At 35.2% G+C, this 20390-nt stretch overlaps 1 protein-coding gene across 4 annotated transcripts in view; it reads right to left on the bottom strand.

The window, feature by feature from the left end:
* Nucleotides 1-20390, bottom strand: part of LOC6049002 (probable nuclear hormone receptor HR3) — a 355001-nt gene that overhangs the window by 50124 nt on the left and 284487 nt on the right. For all 4 annotated transcript variants that reach the window (XM_038251863.1, XM_038251862.1, XM_038251860.1 and 1 more), the window contains exon 2: nucleotides 15816-16043. In XM_038251863.1, the coding sequence (XP_038107791.1) occupies nucleotides 15816-16043 (228 nt within the window). The remainder of the gene's footprint in view (nucleotides 1-15815; nucleotides 16044-20390) is intronic.

Genomic DNA, 20390 nt, shown 5'->3' with positions numbered 1-20390 from the left:
TACTCTTCAAGGGTGTTCCCCTCAGGAACTGGGAAAGATTTACTTTACTTATTTCTCACAATTGATGGCTTAAATTCAGCTGCGGTTGAAATTTTATTGATAAATGTAGGGGAGATAGAGCCAAAAAATTCAACTCGCTTCATCAAAAATCAATATTTTGTAATCATAGTGTTTAATGTTAAAACATATTTTATTGCAATTCATTGAAAAAAATGTTCAAAATATTTTTAAACATCTATCGCTATATAAATCATACAAGGAATTCAGCATAAATGTGTGTTTTCATCAAATTTAAATCAAATTTTTCAGTTTTCTATTTTTTCAACAAAGATGGCGGTCAATCATATTCAATCAGAGCACGCGTCTAGCGCCATATTTATGCACTACTATTTGGCCGCGATAAATGCTCTTTAAGGAGCTTATGGTTTTAAGTGAGCTTTTTACATGCCTAATGGCACTTGACAGCTACAACACCCTAGGTTTTAACAAAGCATGCGATAAAACCGTTTGGCATGGCATTGCCTTCTGGTTTTCAAGCCTCTGTTAAAACTTTCATAAAACCTTATTGAAAGCCAGTCGGCTTTTATTTAAACCCGGTTTTATGTCCGAGGCATAAAACCCTGTTAGAACCTATTAATTAGCTCTTGCCTGTTGGTTGCGGTGAATGCCCAAATAAAACTATTAAGCAATCAAGATGCTACAATAAACCCTTAATAAAACTTGGTGGTGGCTAGTTGGTTTAAAAATGTTACTTGGGTAGTTTGTCCATATAATTTTCCATACAAATTTGGCAGCTGTCCACAAAAATGATATGTGAAAATTCAAAAATCTGTATCTTTTGAAGGAATTTTTTGATCGATTTGGTGTCTTCGGCAAAGTTGTAGGTATGGATATGGACTACACTGAAAAAAATGATACACGGTAAAAAAAATTGGTAATTTTTAATTTAATTTTTTGTCACCAAAAATTGATTTGCAAAAAACACTATTTTTAATTTTTTTATTTTTTGATATGTTTTAGAGGACATCAAATGCCAACTTTTCAGAAATTTAAAGAATTGGCAAAAATCTTTGACCGAGTTATGATTTCTTGAATCAATACATTTTTGTTTAAATCGAAATATTGGTCGCAAAAATTTTTCAACTTCATTTTTCGATGTAAAATCAAATTTGCTAATCTCTAATCTAATCTAACACAAACGCAGCCAGTCCGATGAAAGCATGCTGGAAAGTCTTGTGATTAGATGACGCCCCAAGCACTTTTCTTGTCATTATTAATAATTGCAGTACATCCGAGAACACCCGAAAATGTAAAACAAAAATTAAAGCGGCCAGCCCTACTGCGTTGTGTTTACCGCAGAGAGGATTCTGTGAACGGATCACATTTCACAGAATCTACAGGGGAGGAAGGATGCGTGGACATACCGTACCAAACGCTCCGATTTATTTTTGCATTATTGTTGTGAAAGTTGTGTGTTGTGTAATAATATATGATAAAAAATTTTATATAATAAATGAATATAATCATTAGCATCATTTTGTTTAGTAATTTACCTTCATAACCAGCTGAAAAATAATAAATTATTTAATGAAATAAGGCAGAGCGTAAAGGACAGCCTTTTTTGTTTTTTTGTTGAGGGATTAAAGGAAGTGTAAGAAATTATGGTAAGAAAAACTGAGTAGAATATTTTAACGAGGATATCGTTAGTTTCAAAAGAAATAATTATAAAGAAGAGAAGAATTAATGGAAGTTAAAAACGTGAGAAAAATAGTGCAAATTTAAAGGGACACAATTCATTGAAAAGGATATAATGTAGAAGCACTATAAGGCTGAGGCTTAGGTTGGGTTTTCAATTAGGCTGAAGTAATAGTTTTCATTTATATAGAAAGAAATTGGTTTGCTAGAAGGTGAGACAGAAAAGCTGAGATCGAGCTTAGTTGAGCGAAAGCGAATTATGTGTACAATAACTTGATTAATTGATTAATTGATTAATTAATATTGTCCATAATATTGGAAAATTGAAAAAAAAAAAATCCGAAAAATACAAATCAAGGTAGAACGGAACCAAGATTATTTTTTTGAAATTAAACAGAAGAAAGCGTTTTAGCGGAATTTTTAGGAAACTGAGCTAATATGGCAGCGCTGCCCTCTCTTCGAGGTTGCGCCACGCTCAAAACAAACGAAAACTTTTACTGCCAGCGCACAAAGCAATTCGGTAGGCTATCCCTTTCCCGCTCATGGTGTAGCTCCGTTCCTGCTCAGCTACTTCAGCTTATCTGTCAGCGATGACGATGACGAAACGCAAACGTCATCAACTCTCATTCTCCACCAGTCGGCAAGAAGCTCGGTGCTGCGATGACACCCGATGATAGCCGACTGCCACAGCACACTGCCACACTGTGACAGCACACATTCTCCATGGATTTTTTTCCTTCCGTATACACACTCACACAAACGCGCGTGCGATTTCGACGAAAGCAATTCGCACTCTTTCTCTCTTCCTCCAGAGGCAAACTTGACTGCATCACACTGCTGCTTATCTGTGTGCGTGTGATTTTTTCACCACGTTGAAGATTTTTACTCCAACGCCACTTGGAAAATGGAAGTCACCGGTCAGAAAACTTGTTAAAAAAATGTAAATCTCCCGATTAAACCGAGGTAAATTCAGTTTTCAACAAACAACACATGCCACAGAAAATTTTCAGGACAATCTTGACCGCGTTGTATGCCGATTTCACGCTTAAAACAACCGATATTCGAGGCCTCACAAGAACAAACTTCAGAGTGAACCGCACCGCACGACGTCTCGACCCGAACTCCCTTCGATGTAAAATCAAATTTGCAATCAAAAAGTACTTTAGTGAAATTGTGATAAAGTGCACCCTTTTCAAGTTATAGCCATTTTTAGGTAACTTTTTTCAAAATAGTCGCAGATATTATTTTTTTTTAAATTAGTGTCCATGTTTGCCAACTTTAAAAAAAAATATTTTTGAAAAGCTGAGAAAATTCTCTATATTTTGCTTTTTTGAACTATGTTGATACGACCCTTAGTTGCTAAGGTTTAAAAACAGAAAAATTGATGTTTTCTAAGTCTCACCCAAGCAACCCAGCATTTTCTAATGTTGATATCTCAGTAACTAATGGTCTGATTTACAATGAAACATTTGTGAAATTTTCCGATTTTTTCGAAAAAAAATACTTAAAAAAAAAAATCAAGACTAACATTTCAAAAGGACCAAACATTCAATATTACACCCCTTGAAAAAAAAGTTTTTTGCCCGCTGTTTTTTGGGCCGATTTTGAAAAATTTAAATTGAAAAATATTTGCATCGGCCTTAATGGTTGAAGAGACAAAATATGTCATAAAAATGATGAATATTTAATTGCTTTTAACTAAAGTTACTATACAATCTGAATGTATTTTTCAAAGTACACACTTTTTCATTCTTTTTTATCTTTTCTTTTTTCTAACATCATATCAATGCAATAAGACAAAATATATTCTAACGTGCTTTCCATGATTATGATATTTTTTTATGGACAAGTTCGATAGTTTAGTGACAACAAAAATGACAATTTAGAATAAATCAAAGAACAGGATCAGAAAATGAAAAAGGTTTATTTTTTGACTCAGGAAAACCGGCAAAGAAAACTAAATCTTATTTTAATTATGGATATTATTTTTATAGTTGCTATTTGTGCATAATTAATAACTTTCTATTCTCAAATGTATTTTGTATTGAGATCACGAAGAATATTACACGACATTGAAGTGTGCCGTTATTAATTTTAAGCATTTTTTTAAAGTGCTTAAAAGATTATGGTTGAAATAAATAAGATCATTAACTTATTTATAAGCAGTTATTTTTTCCATTGGACATTACTTCTTTTGTTTTACTTTTCTCTTGTTTATTTTTTATTTGCATTTAACTTGTTTAGTTTATGTTTACTTCTGAATTTGTTGTTTTATTGGTTACGATAGCTTGTTAGTATAAACTGTGCATCAGGTCAAGGATTTAACTTAACTTTAACTTGTTCTAACTCTTCCTATCCCTTTTAGTTTTGTGGTATTTCTTCAGTCAATTTTTATTTTTTTTTGCTTTTTTTTAAAGTTTTTTGCTACACAGTGCTACCAGCCTGGGTAGTTACAAAAATTATTGCATTTTTTATATTAGTAAAATACTCATTGATTTTAGCAAGTTTTTTTTTTTTAATTTTTTCTTGCTCTTGTTAGTTCCTTAGTTATAGAAATAATTGTTCCAAAATGAATTATGATGCAACACACAGCTGAAAGGAACTCCAAAACTCTGTTATGAATTGCAAAAGAACTGATTGTATCTTGATTATTCACCAATAAAACCGAATTAATTAATTAATTAGAAAAAAAAAAATACTCATTGAAAGTTGACCCTTGGTGACACTTGTCATTTTCATATCCAACCCAAACATTTTTCTAATATTTTAAGAAGAACTCCAAAGCTTTTTAAAGATCAAATATTGGTTGAAATTTTTTTGAACATTTTAACATTTTCATAGGAGTTTAATCATTTTACATTAGACATGTTTCTTAAAATAATTTATTCTCAGACTTTTTTATCATTATGTGTTCAATATATTGTATTATTGATTCATTGCATTAAAAAAATGTTTAGAAATATATTGTGAAACCTGCTTAAAAAATATCAAAAAGAGTTCTAATCTAATCTAATCTAATCTAACACAAACGCAGCCAGTCCGATGAAAGCATGCTGGAAAGTCTTGTGATAAGATTACGCCCCAAGCACTTTTCTTGTCAATATTAATAATTGCAGTACATCCGAGAACACCCGAAAATGTAATACAAAAATCAAAGCGGCCAGCCCTACTGCGTTGTGTTTATCGCAGAGAGGATTCTGTGAACGGATCACATTTCACAGAATCTACAGGGGAGGAAGGATGCGTGGACATACCGTACCAAACGCTCCAATTTCAATATTCATGTGTGTTATATAGTAGTTAGTCATGTTCAGGTAAGTAATATATAAATATATCAACTGCAGTTTCACAAATTACCTTGATTTTTTCCTGAAAAAGAATATTAATTAATAGAAAAAGAAGAAGTGAAACGAATGAAGAATCATTAAAAACTTGATCGAAAGAGTTAAATTAAATGACCAGTTAAATAGATTTTGAAATCAAGCTAAACCTTATCTTAAAAGGAATCGTTTAAGGTAACAAAATAACTTGTTTTAAACTTAAATTGATTTTGAAAAATATTTACGAAGTAACCGCAATGCAAAGAAACAAAAGTCGAGAAAAGAGGGAAGCAAATATAAATCATTAATCCGGCAGCACTGTCGACTCTCGCATCACCCCAACAGCATTAAGGTGACGGCAACCTGCAGTAAAACATGGCGTTTTCTACGAATGATCATTACATATGTGACTGTATGTGTGTACCACGCGGTCTATTTTTGAAAATAAGTTTTTTTAAATAAATACCTGATAAAACTCCATGAAAATGAATCATCAAATGCAGCAACCCATTTATAGCCGATTCCTTTCATCACCTATGAAAAATTTGCAGTTCTGAATGTTTTTTATAAACTTTTCCATCTTTCTTCTTATTATCACTTCTAATCTTATTTTTCTTCTTGTAGCCAGGCAGCATATTCTTCTTGGTCTTCTTTTTTCATGCAAAAAATATTTTCTCGTTTTTAAGCTACTTCCACCAATCAAATTGTCGTCAAAATGAATCACAGTATACTTAATAACACTACAATCACGAATCAATCAAGAGAAATCATTTCCATCCACTAATTATTAAAAGTTTTATCACACAAAGTTTTGATAACCGCGTGGTCGGCGAGAAAATCGAATGAAAACTTGGTCACCAACACTTTGCATTTGTGTATCTGTGGTGGTAACAAATCAATGATTGATTTTCCAGTGGTGCCATTTTCAAATGTTTTTAAACTTTGTCAATGCCCGAAACATCGATTTTGTATGGAATTCGAGCTGAAAATTTATTTTTATTAATACATAAACTAATTGTTAATATACCTATAACTGAAACATCAATATGTGGCTTATAATAATCATGGAATGATAACTTATAAATCATACCCGTTTTTTTTATCTGCGATCAGGCAACACTGATCGATGCCAAAAACATAAACAAACTATTCCACGGTGTGTTTTCCGGCTGATTTTAATCGTAATGATTAGTTAATCAACCAATCGATGTAATTGGGTCTAAGATTCTCGTGATAAACTCAGTAGAATGGCTTTTTTATGTTTGAATGATTTTAAAATAATTTAGAATATAAGACGAAACTATAGGAGGAAAATCTTAAATATCTATTTGGAATTCGTGTTATTGTTTCTAACAGTAGTTACTATACCCCACCGTGTAAGCAACAGCACAAAGTTTGTTGTCAAATTGAACGTGTGCGACAGAAAAAAATATCAAGCAAATCGGATTGTTTCAGTATTTTCGCGTATCAAAAAATGCCAAAAGTGAATAAAAAACAAAAAGCCGCTCGCGACAGGTGGACACTTCGCAAAAAAAAGGAAATCCCGGAAGACACATCACAATCGGAGCAGCAACAACTTCCGGATTGCCTCGACAACGAAGAGAACCAGTTTGACCATGAACATAACGAGTTCTACAACACATCACAACCACAGCACCAACAACTACCGGAATGTTCAACAACCGAGCAGTACCAGTTTGATCAAAGATTCAGTGAATGCGGAACCGTCGATCATCTTCGGAGTTATGATGACCTTGAAGAAGGAACTTTTTTTCCGGCAACTGGAAATGGTCGGAAGTTATATGCACAGAGTTCCCTCTATCGAGGACATACGGCCGGTTCCGTGCATAGATATTGACGCTTTTCGGGATTCACCGTTGGTTGACGGGTTCTCACCTCCGGAACCGGAAGAACAACAGTTATTTGCGTCGTACGAAGTGCTGCCGGAACATTTAAGTTTGTCCGACGAATCTGAAGGTTTGCATGATCTTTTCAGCGAAAGAAAAGGAAGTAATTTTTTGTAACTTTATTACTAGGCCATCAAGCGAGACGTGGGGTGGCACAGACCCAAGTTGCTCGCTTTTCGTACTATCCTGAGGCTAGCGACGCATCCTATGGGTCGACACCGGTCGGCCAGCTCGGCGAGAACGCTGCTGCTCCAGAATCTTTTGTTCAACTACACGCTGTGCCAGGGCCTTCTGCCGACCAATCAAGCCCAGGTTTGTCAACGCCGGTCGGCCAGATTGGCGTGAACGCTGCTGTGGCAGGGCCTTCTGGCGATCTAGGCGATGTGCTACAAGTTTCCGCTGGAGAGTACCAATCAAGCCCAGGTTTGTCAACGCCGGTCGGCCAGTTCGGCGCGAACGCTGCTGTGGCAGGACCTTCTGGCGATCTAGGCGGTGTGCTACAAGTTTCCGCTGGCGAGTACCAATCAAGCTCAGGCTTGTCAACGCCGGTCGGCCAGCTCGGCGTGAACGCTGCTGTGGCAGGGCCTTCTGCCGACCTACACGATGCGCTTCAAGTTTCCGCTGGCGAGTACCAATTAAGCCCAGGTTTGTCAACGCCGGTCGGCCAGTTCGGCGCGAACGCTGCTGTGGCAGGACCTTCTGGCGATCTAGGCGGTGTGCTACAAGTTTCCGCTGGCGAGTACCAACTAAGCTCAGGCTTGTCAACGCCGGTCGGTCAGCTCGGCACGAACGCTGCTGCTCCAGGATCTTCCGATGTGCCGCCGCCGAAGGAAGGTCAGCTCGGAAATAAAAGCGCTGCGCTACACCAGGGATTGCCACGGACTGCGTCCAACGTTGACACTGGGTAAGTTATGAAGAATTCGGATCTTCCAAGATGAATTTCTCATTAATTTCTCAACGCAGTATCGGCGTGTGCAGTCGGATTGATCTGAGCACAACAGTACGCAATGGTGATCGTTGTTCGAGGTCTCGTCAGACATCCTCCGGGCCACGACAGCACCAGAACCGGTACAGTTCGTCCAGATCGCGATCGCATTCCAGGTTACAATCCGGTTTTTATGCTGTCTCGAATATTTCTAACTAAACCATTCCATGCAGATCCCCAGCGAAGCGTACATCAACCGATATTACTCATTTAGAAGGAGAGTTCTTTGATGCGCCTCGAGTGGGTGACAGTTCTTCAGGGAAGCCGGATGTTTTGCAGCATTCGAAGTCCTCACCGGAAAACTCCCGGCCACTTCCGGAAAGTTCAACAATCTTTGTCAAAGCTCACGATCGATCAAGCTGACGCGATCAAAGCTCTTCGTTCTGGAGATTCCCGGCAAAGAACAGCTGGAATCGAAATGCGAATGTTCAGCATGCATCGATAAGGAGCGTTACGAGGCATCTTTGCCGAAACCATGTAAAGTTAAAGACATGGATGCTGAAGAAAACCCGGCTGCAGCAGTCATGAATAATATTTATACAAAGCCTTGGATCAGCTACGCAAAGAAATTAGAAACGCTCCGTACCACGTGTATGGTTATCATCGTGACTGCCGAAACTATTTTTGCCCACGTGCAGGAGAGGATGGTGCAATGCCAAGCGTAATTATTGATTTACAAAACGAAGGAGTTTGGCAACAAGTTATGCTCATAATGGAAAAACTCGCTGCTAAAGCAGAACAGCTATGCGAGCATCGCACAAGCAATTTGTATGTATTTTTTATGCCTTCAAGATAATCATGTTGTTTTATAATTACTTATTTTTCAGGGCGGAAAACGTTTTCTGTCGCCTTTGCAAGTACAATTTGGGCAAGCGGATGAATCTAATGTCTCGTGGTTCGTGGAACCGCCGTGTTATCATAACGGTCCTTCAGTGTAATGAAAACTACAAGTGGCATGAGTCCTATATGGAGGCTTACACCGGACAATCCCCGGGATATTGGACGAAAAAAATGTTCGACGAAAAACACAAAAAACTGCAATCTACACGCATGGCACAAAACTCTCCAGATTTTTGTCGAAAATCTGCAAAACAAACAGAAAAGGAAGAAGATTATGGTGCCGACGCCGTTGAAGCTGCCGAAACCTCAGCAGCGGAATATATTGTGGACATTGAAAGTTTTGAGAAATTTTATCAGGTATTTTAAATTAACTTATCTCAAGAAAAAGTTCTTCACTTATGGCCATTTCTTTTTCCTAAACACTAGTTTGAGAAAAAAAAGTTTTGTGTATTGTTAAATCAAGAAAGTGTCATAACAATTTCAATGAACATTTTCTAGTTTTTTATTTTTTATTTGCAAAACATATAGCAAATACTTTTTTTTAATTACAGATCACTCCTCAAATCAGAAAACAATTAGAAAACTGCCTCTCGATAAAGGAAATGGATGTTTTGTCCGAAGGTCGGATTTTTTGTAATTTTGTTGGGGATGTCATAAACTGCCAAAGCATCACAAAAACTAAAAAAGCTCAAAACATGTTGTTGGCTACCACAAATCACAACTACCTCAAATTTAATCGCTCTATAACTGGCCTAGTTGTTAGCCAAGTCCAAAGCGACTTTAAACTGAAGTTGGAAGAAAATTTGTTTTTTATTGACCCGTGTCATCCTTATATTTGCTGCGCGCCAGATGGTAAATATTTTATTTTTTAATCGTTTACTTTTAATTATTTATTTTCTAATATTTTCAGCTGTATCAGTTGACAGAAACACAATTCTCATAATAAAAAGAAAAGACTCAAAATCGGACCTGAAGAAAGACATATATAGTTCGGCTGGCACACTTGGCGTTAAAGTGAAAAATAATGACTTAGTGTTAGATCGGAATACAACTGTCCAGGTGCAATCAGCTTTGCACGTTACGCAAGCAAATTCGTGTCTCGTTTTTGTTATGTACGGAACCGACGTGAATAATTACTTTCACAAGATGGTTCAGCATGAACCAGATTTTTTTAAGGATAAGGTGGCTGAAAAAATTGACACATTTGTAAAAAAACACATTTGCAAAGAAATGCAACTTTAAATGAACCAAATGCCAAAATAGAGTTTTTTTTATTACCACCTATAAACCTGATCAAATTAGATAATTGAAATTTGATTTCATTTCCGAAATTAAACTAAATAAATAAAACCACATTTGCTACCGTAAACCGGGGTGGCTTTGGCAGGTTTTTGATAAAACAATAATAAAGAGTTAAAACTACATAAGTAAGGAATGACATGGAATCAATCTGATCTACAACGGTCAGTATGATTCCATACATTTTATACGTATTTAATTTAAACTATTTATTTTACCGATAAATCTAAAACCTAGCAAAGTCACCCCAGTTTACGGTATGTATTTTTAAATTATGTAAATTGATTGAGACTCTACCTTTGACTGGTAACTTTAAAATATGTATTTCCAGAGTTTTTTTATATGGTCCATAAAACCACAAACATATGAAAGACAAACGCTTTTAGGTCCTTTTAAAAAAACTCTAGACTTGAACTTCTTTTTATTATCCAACGCAAAATCAAATAAAAAAAATTTAAACTTTCATTATTTTATTTTAAAAAAGTACCTGGGATTGGCTACACCTTTAAAGATTTAGATGCCATGAATATGACAGAAGCAAAACATTGTTTACAGTCGCATTATAGTAGTATTGCGAACAGCTGATCAAGACATCACGCATACTAGTAAGCATTGATGATGGTTGATGATAATTGATTCACAACTACATACGAAGAACGCTGCACTACGGCTTCACCTTAACCGCCAGCAGCTTCCCCGTTGCAACGCGTTGGTTTCTCTCTCCAGGCAATCATCGTCGCCGCTCGCAATGATTCCAATGATGACATAGCCGCTCTCGCTCTTGGAAGCGGGAGCGTGTTTGCCAACACTACACACGCCCGAGCGAAGCTCAACGAACGAAGCACGCACACTATCAGACCGGCAAGAACGCACGAACACACATACGTCTTTTCTCGTTTTTCTCATCTCTTTTGTTTCCGACTCGAACCAAACGACGCTAGAATCGGTCAATCAAATACAAAATCGACGCACAAAACCGCATTTCCCCGGTTCCCTGACCGATTACCGACCAAAACACGATCACCGTGGCAATATTCGGAACACGGACAATCGAAAGAACCCGATTAAGCCACAAAACTGAGAAAAAACGCGAAAAATTGAACACAAAACACGGACGCCAAGCAGAACGAACTGCTCCCGATGACGGCCACGAACGAACTCGCTTAAAAAATATCAAAAAGAGTTAGTAAAAAAATTGCAAAATATTTAAGTAAAAGTTAAAAATCTGTTGCAAACTGAAATTGGTCAGTACAAGGATAACAATAACAATCTCCCAACCATTTGTCGGGCCGGCGTTGAAAGCTTTCCATTTGCCGGTGCGCGGCTGTGACAGACAGACAAACACAATCAGATATAGCCAAGACCCGGTCGGAACAGAAACTCGGTACAGATGGCCCGGTCGACGCCAACGACGAAGATGGGTTAGTTTTGTTTGTTTTTCCTTGATTTTCCGCCTTCGACGGCTGGCAATTTTGCTCCTGGTGTAGAGTTTTTTTTTGTTCCATCCCGAAAGTGGTTTTTGTGTGACTTTTGGAAATTGTGAGCAAGCGTTTTTGCTCTAATTTAATCGACTTTTATCGTTTTCCCACACTAATTTAAGGGTGGTGTCATTGACCTTCCTTGTCAGCGGAAAAGGAATGACAAGTTCAGCTTTTTTAAATGTTGCGTGACTTGTGAAATCGTTTTCCTGGAAAGATTACAAGCAGTTTGAAGTGCCAAGGTCTAAAAATAGTATAATTTGTAAATTTGTTTAAAATTTTATCGACTTTTGCATTTTTTTTTTAAAGTAATAACAAAATTCAGTCGGTCAAATTTTGACGATGAACAACAATTAAGCATAATCAACAATTTCAATCAAAAACACGCACATTTCTCCACACTATCGCTCGCACGTGTCAGAAAACCAGCTGTGTTCTACCACCGCCACCACCACAACTATTACAACCATGCTCAAGCCCCTATCGTGGAGTTCATCAACCTCGCGCGCGTTCTTTTCTTGCCATTCATGTTTACGTGGTGCGTATACTCACACAGGAACCGTGTTCACTTTCCCTGTCTTGGCCGAGAACACGCGCGTGGCCGGCTGAAAACGCACAACCAATGAACTCCACTCCGGCGGGGTACACGTGTCGGCCCGGATTACATTTGGCGACGGGGACAAGGTCATGGGATTGGTTGGAAAATGGAGTATTATTATTTTTTCTAAAACTTTTACTTACATTTTGCTTATTCAATGCATCAAATTTTAGGAAAAAGTTCATCAAAAATCATATGCTTGATTTTAGACATTTCCGATGAAAATATATAATTGCATTAGTTTAATGTAAGAAAAAAGGCTATTTCCCAAGGTGAACCATGTAATGTTTGTTCTTTCTTTTTCAGCTGCTTAAGTGCGTGTGCGGTTCGTTAGCAACAGTAGCCGATGAGAACGAAAAAAGGGAAACAAAATATGCCATGAGGAAGTAACATAAAGCATAACGATATAAAGTTCTGGTTCTTGCTGCGTGGTAATATTTCAGATCTCTCGAGTATGATATGTTTCTACATTGTGATCCGATCAGCATTTTATGAAATATGCCTTTGCAAGTAAAATAGGTCCTATAAACATATAAATGACAATAGGTTGTAGAACCTTTGCAATAAAAACTCTAGAATTTTAAATACGTATCAAATTTTCATATGAATTACAAATAGCTTAAAATTGGAAATAAGTATCAGGAATTTTGTTGAAAGAATATTGACTGATTGTTTGTTGTAAAGTTGCAAACCAAAATATTTTAAAAAGAACTGCTCGAGTTTTTTTTCACATGATTATCTATTAGTTGAAAGTTAACAGTATGAGTTTTAAAACAAAACTAAAACCCAGATTTAGAACTTATTAATGGTAGAATAAAAAATATAAAGTTTTAGTAAAATAGAAACAAAACAAAAAATAAAAAACAATTATTTTTGTCAAATTTAATGCAAGTAAGTTTTACGTCTTTAAACGATTTGTTGTCAAAATTTGTTAAACAAAACTTCAAAAATGCAAAAAATAAAAAATTAACAATGTTTTATTACAAAAAAAATATAATCGATTAAACAAGGTATGCTGTTAAAAAATCTCAATCAAAATTTTAGCAACAGTTATCCTTACTTAAAGAAATACATTAAAATGTAATAAAATTCGCATTTGTCCAATAAATTTTTAGAAAATAATTGGGCTTAGTGTTTTTTCACGCTAAAAAAATGCAATTTTTACGGGGACAACTATTCGACAACACAAAATTTCACGGAAATTTCACGGATCGTGAAAGAATCTAAAATAACCTACAAAATCTAATGTTAAACAACGGTAAAACATTTTGTACGCTTTATTGTATATTAAGCATATAAATAACTGTTCAAGCAAATAATTTCCAGATTTCACAGAGAACATCAAATCCAATCATAATATTTCGTAGGAATTTCACGGAACAAGGAAAAAATCTACAATATTCCAGAAAAGGGCTGATTTTTTAAATTAAAATTAAATGAAAAAAAACCAGGTTATTCAATTTCGAACAAACCGAATTGTTTTTATAGGGAATTTACTTAGCACATTAAACGCTTTAATTAATTCTCAAAGAATGAGTTTTCATAATAGGCTAAAAACCCTTTACAATAATGTTAACGAGCTGAAAGTAATAATAAATGCAGGCAAATGGACTACTATTATTTTTTTAAGTTGAAACAAAAGTATCCATTAGAGCTTTACACAATTTTATGATTGAATTGTACTGTAAAAATATCAATAAAATCCTTTAAAAAAATTTCCGGGGTGCTACTCAGAATTTAGAAAAGCTTTAAAGTGCAAAATTTAATTTTAAGAGCTAAAAAATGTATAATAAATTAAATAAAATTTGCATTTGTCTAACCTTATCACTAGGGTTAGTGATTTCTCAAAAAATGCAATTTTCACGGGGACCATAATTGCAAAACTCCAAATTTCACGGAAATTTCGTGGAACGTGAAATTTTTTGAAAAATACAGAAAGTACTTTTATACTATATTTTATGATATTTTTCATTCAGAAATAAATTTGCTTAACTTATTACACCAATCTAATTTCAAAATTTCTTTGTTCTTTTCAGGTACGTACGTATTACTTATTAATAAATTATCTACCGAATAGAACGAAAGCAAACATTGAGAGTAAAATATGTACAACACACTTTTCATAAGCTCTGCGAAACAAGTTATCTACCTTCAAAAGTTTCGCTGTAAATAAACAAAATGCAAAAATATAAACTATGAAAAAATCTTTAAAATTGAATAACAAATTAAATCTTAAAATTTCTTATTTCCACAGGGACCATTTAACAAAATCATCTTATTTCGTGAAAATTTCACGGGACTCAGGAAAAATTTAAAATTTAATTATTCATGAAAGGCCAGATTTTTTGAAAAAAATTTCTTGCATCAACCAAGTTTAAGTCAATTTATTTCTTTTGAAATTTCACCTTCAAATTAAATTGGTAGTAGAGAAATATTTACAAGGAATGAAAACAAGATTTAATTTAGTAAGTTTTCAAAGTAAAAGGATGAAACACAATTCATGCTCCAAATTGCGATCTCTAAATGCTTATTTTTTGTATCTACAATTCATCTACTTTTCTTATTTACTTTATCATGTAATTCAGGGTAAATCTTGTTACAATTTAGTTTAAATTTAGTTTTTCTTTAATTGATAATATCACGCTTTTGAACTAATATAATTTATATGAAAAAGCTTTTTGGATGCAATAATTCTGAGTTTTTTTTAATTTAAGTATCGATTTTAGAAAATTGTTAAATTTCACGGGAATTCACGCTGTCCGCGAAATCGTGAAAATTTACTAACCATACTTATCCTTTGATGATCCCGAAAATAAAATAACAATTAAATTTGTGGATAAAAATATTGTTCATTTTTTATGTTTATGCATTGATTCCAAAGACCTTAAATTTCACGGAATTTCGCTGAAATTTTGGAATTTCACGAATTTTACGCTATCCGTGAAATCGCAAAAAATTTGTTTTTGTGTAACACAACATAACATTCAATGAATTCTTCACCTTTCACTCTTTTCAGTTTTATTTACTTTTATGTTATAATTTTTACGAAAAAGATCAGAAAATTCACAAAATTGGTCATATAATTCGATCAAAATGTTATCCTTTTTGACAAGTATGGTTGTGTAGCCAAACTATTAGGCAGTTTTGAATATTTTTCAAAGTTTATGTCGTGGTCCTTAGCAAAACCTGCAACTCTGCTGAAGACACTAAATCGATAAGAAAATTCTCAAGAATGCGGATTATTCAATTTGTTGAAGACTGCTAAAATGGTATACAGACTTGCATGGACGAACTGATGATATAAAATATCAGCAGTTGAAAATGTTTAACAGATAAAACAAAACTTTCAAACTTTCCAAAGCTTTCAAAAGAACTAACATTTGGTCAAACAAAAACTGAGTGTGTTTCACCATAATTTTCCGTTTCCTGATGCCTAATGTTGTTTGCTTTTCTTGTGACTAACTTCTGCGTGCCGATTCGCCGTTTCCGGACCACTACTACTTAAGCATTCCCATGAAATTCGCGCTAAGGAAGGGTACAATTCGGTGGATGGTGTGGTGTGCCTTACGGGGTGAAGATTTCGCTTTTGATAAGCTTGGAATGACTGGAGTATTTTTATGACTTTTTGATTGCTTTGCGGTCCTGGTCAACGATTCGAAAGAAATACAAACGTAGATTTTTCTGACTACTCACCGTCGCGGCTCATCCCGAGCTTTAGGCACTTTTGCAGTCGACAGTACTGACACCGGTTCCGGTTGACCCGGTCCACCACGCACTGCTTGTTCCGGGGGCACTGATAGTTGACGACGGAGCTCTGCGACCGCCGGAAGAAGCCCTTGCAGCCCTCGCACGTGATCACACCGTAGTGGACCCCGGACGACTTGTCGCCGCACACTTTGCAGGGGATGATCTCGATTTGTGCTGGAAGAAGAAGATGATGGAAAAGCTCATTAGTTTTGATTTTTTAAACTGAGATTTAAAGACTTCTGTGAAAATTTGAAAAAAATCAAAAAATCCCAATTAAATGCCCATCGTGAATCACATCCCAACGACGAGACGGTCGGTGGTCTCCAGGAATGGGCCGACGATCATTACGACAAACTCATTAAGTCGCAACAACGACGACGACTCAGAACACAAATCCCCAAAGTTCAGCAGCCGGCGATCGACCGACCGGCCAGCAGCGTCCGAACGACACGAATCAAAACAAAATTCGCCAAAGTCAACGACCTGAACGGCGTCGTCGTCGTCGGTGAGATCGCGCGCGTGGTCGCCGCGCATCTTCGCGACGAATTTTGGGGGAAAAGAGAAGCGAAGAATGGTTTGAAGATGGGTTCGTGTTCTTTTTGTTTTTTTGGGGAGAGAGAAGAAAAAACCGGTGATCATTCATCATCATCAGCCGGGAGCGGATTCCACCACGACTCGCTCGTACACATGTGAGCAAGCAGATGTGCGTGAGCGGTTTGGGTGAAGGGAACTCACGAAGCGTATTTTTATTAAGAATGTTAAAAAAATAAATAAAGTTGCCAATTTTGATGCAAAATTTGCCATTTTTCTAAAATTTTACGCAAATTTAAAATTTTTAAAAAAATTTAAAAAACATTTCAATGTCTTAACTTATTTTCTCTCAGCAGTTGTCGTCCTTATGACAAACAATGATAATGATTTTTTTCAGTCAAATTTGCTAAATTTTTTTTGCAACCTTTTTTCAACTTTTCTGAATGTATTAAATATTTATTTTTTGTCAGTGCTTTTATGGTCGATTATTTCTTCTAATGTTCAATAATAAGTAAGAAATAAAGCTTAATGTTGCGTTATACGGATTAGTGAAGAAAATTTGATGAAAATCAGGCATTTTGTTTTGCCTACTAACCTTACATGCTTGCCCTAAGGATCATTTTATGGGAATTGTTGAAGAATCACATGTCATCATCACATATAGGTATTTTTGTGGATTAAAGCATGCAGATTCGAAATATATTTTAAGTGCACCTCACTAACGATTAAAATAATAAATGATATATTTTTATGTATATTTCTTATATAACTTGAACATACCAACCGGATGATGAATTATAAAATTAAAGAAGAAAATCATGAAAAATTTTATGAACTGTTTGATAAACATTTTCACTGTTTTGATTTGAATAGATGTTATAAACCAAATATTGAAATTCCATTTTTTTAATATGTTTTTTGTGCTCCCTGACCATACTATTTGGCGTAAAATTTTGCATTGATTTAATCCTATGATTTTTTTTAAAGAAAGTAGAATTGAGGTGTCAAAAATTAACTTTGAATAATAAAAAAGTAATGACAAATTAATGATTCATTATTCTTTTAATGGTTGATTTTCAACCACCATTGAAAGATATGAAATTGTCAAAATATTATTGGTTTTATGTTTTGACTTCCTTTATTTTTCTTTGCCAAAATGAAAAAAAGTGATTTTACACTGAAATAAAAAAATACAAATTCCTTTATTCTAGGAATGTTGCCTTCTTTCCAAATTGGGTTTTTTTTTCGAATTACTAAATAAGGAAATGGAGCAAAATTCCTAGATTATGAGAATTTTGTACTTTTTTTTCCAGTGTATAACGTTTGTTGATTTTTGATACATTGTAAAAGTTGTTGTATTTTTTCTGGATAAAATAGAAAAAATACAATTGAAACTCACAAGATTCACCATCAAACTAATCACTTGAAATTACAGATTCTTTTCGTTTTCTTCAAGATTGTAAATACATGGACGATGAAATATGTTCAACCAAACAATTCTAATCTAATCTAATCTAATCTAATCTAATCAGACCCTAGCGCAGCCAATCTTTCGAAGGGATCCTGGAGAGTGCCTTCCCGAGTAGGGGTAAATAACACGGGAATACCAAATTTTGGTATTACTTGGGCAAATAACAACGACCAAAATGTGCCCTTGGTTGCCCAGTAATAGATGGTAAAATACCATGAAATCATACCAAAATCTTGTATGTGGAAGGGCACAACAATACCAAACCATGTTATTCCAAAGGTAAAATAATACCACAAAATAAAATCATTTCAATACCAAGTTGAGGTCTTCTGGATTTTTGAACATTGCTTGAATACCAAAAATTGGTATTGGCATGGTTTTTTTTTAATTTTAGGTATTTCCGCGCTCTTGGAGAATCGTATTTTGGTATTCCTGTGGTCTTCCACAAACATGATTTTGGTATGATTTCATGGTATTTTACCATCTATTACTGGGCAACCAAGAGCACATTTTGGTCGCTGATATTTGCACAAGAAATGCCTAAATTTGGTATTTTCATACCATTTTTAGTGCAACAGTTGCAGTTAGTGAAAAAACGGAAATGATCCATATGCAACAGTCAAATCTACTCACCTGATGATTCCATCTTGTTCTTAGTGATATTCTTCACCACACCGAATGCATTTGTCATTGATGAACGGCCTGTGCATGAAGTTCTTGAAGATTCTGAAAAATAACAAGATTGAAAAATAAGTGTTATTATAATAAAACTGGATTGAAATTCACCAAAATTCAATAATCTGTTGATTGACTCGTACTTGGTTATCCCAACTTAGAAAAATTTCAACGTTTTTGAAAAAATATTAGTGGGTATATCACAAAAAAAAATTAATCAGTTTTAAGATGTTTGGGTTTCAAGTCATTTAAGCGCAAAATTAATTATCTCGTCAAAATTTTAAAAAAAAAAATTCCATAGTTTCCGAGAAAATTGATGAAACCTTTCAATACCAAAATAATACCAAAATGTGCCATCGTGACTTAGAAAATTTTCCACAATTTCAAGTCATTTCTGTAGGGGGTATATCAAAAATGTTTAAAATCATGTTTGAAATTTCCAGTTTTCAATGAAAGCATTCGCTTTGAGACATCATTTTAACGCAAAAATAATTATTTTGTCAAAATTGGTCAAAATTTTCTCATAGTTTCAGAGGAATTTGATAAAACACTTTAATACCAAAATAATACCAAAATGTTGTGTTCGACCATTGACAAATTCTGTAATTTTGCAATATCAAAACAATACCTTAAATTGTTATGATACCACATTTTGCTCTTGCATAATCCTTAAGACAAATTTTTAAAGGGTCCATGAATACCAAGATTTGGTATTGATACCAGAGAAAGGTATTATTACGCATTTTCCTTGTTATTTACCCATGCTCGGGTATCGATGACGAAACAACGCTATCTCTCCTTCCCATCCAAACAAAAACTCGCATAATTTGGCGTTCGAATCGTTACGAACGAGAGAAGTGAAAGAACCCCTAAAAATAAAAACCAAGACAACGTTCTGAGTTGAACTCTTGGCCGACCGACCAGACGCCAACAAAAAATCGCGCGCGAGAGTTCGTTGATCTTTTCGGCGCTCGATCGTCAGCTTGCAAAGTTTTCGTAGGTCCGGGCTGACCATTGCTGCTGGCCGACGATCGCGACCGGTTCGGCGAAATTTTGACGAACGAAGGAACCGCCGCAGAGTTCTGCAATTTCAAGTATGTTCTCTCTGAGAGAGCGCTGTGCGAACCAGCTGTTGGTCGTGGCTCGTGATTCTCTGAGAAGTTTGAGATTTTTTTTGGAGGTTCTGGACTGTTGCCGAGTGATTGCTGACCAATTTGGTGGTGGAGAGGAGTTTCAGAACAAACGGAGGAGGTGTTCTGAAAACCGGGAGTTTAAAGGGAGGAGTGTGCAAATTTTATGGCTGGAATTTTCGACCAGGTTCGTCTTCTGCTTCTTTGGACATGAATATTGAAATGCACGTCGGTGGCTGTTCACGACAAGATTAATGGGAATTGATTGGTTTATCGAGAAGTTTGCGCCAAAACTAAAGAAAAGTTCTTGGAATTTAGTTTGTTTTCAGATTTTTTTTTCATTTTTTAGATTTTATCCAAGTTACGTTGCTCCTAAAATAATGGTTAACAAAAATGTTCACTTTATGTAGCGCAAATGAAAACTTAGCATTGTTTCCCTGACAAAGTTCAAAAAAAAATTTCCGGCTATCGAATGGTTTTTTTGTTTTCAAGATATTGTATTTTAAAGGTAATGGTTTCTCAATCACATAAGAATGTTTTTAAAGTACCCCTTGAAAATAGTTTTTAAGAGATGAGAAAATGTGCCTATTTAGAAGTTTTTGATCGAAGAGTTAAATTAGTTCATCAAAGTGTAACCAAATATTCCAAGGGGTTTCCAGCATCAAGGATTACTGACCAGTCTAAATGGAATTACCAGGATTACTGGCAATATGT

Source organism: Culex quinquefasciatus, chromosome 2 (genome assembly GCF_015732765.1).
Source record: "Culex quinquefasciatus strain JHB chromosome 2, VPISU_Cqui_1.0_pri_paternal, whole genome shotgun sequence".
Lineage (NCBI taxonomy): Eukaryota > Metazoa > Arthropoda > Insecta > Diptera > Culicidae > Culex > Culex quinquefasciatus.
The sequence above is the reverse complement of the archived record's forward strand: the minus strand, read 5'-3'. Positions and strand labels throughout refer to the sequence as shown.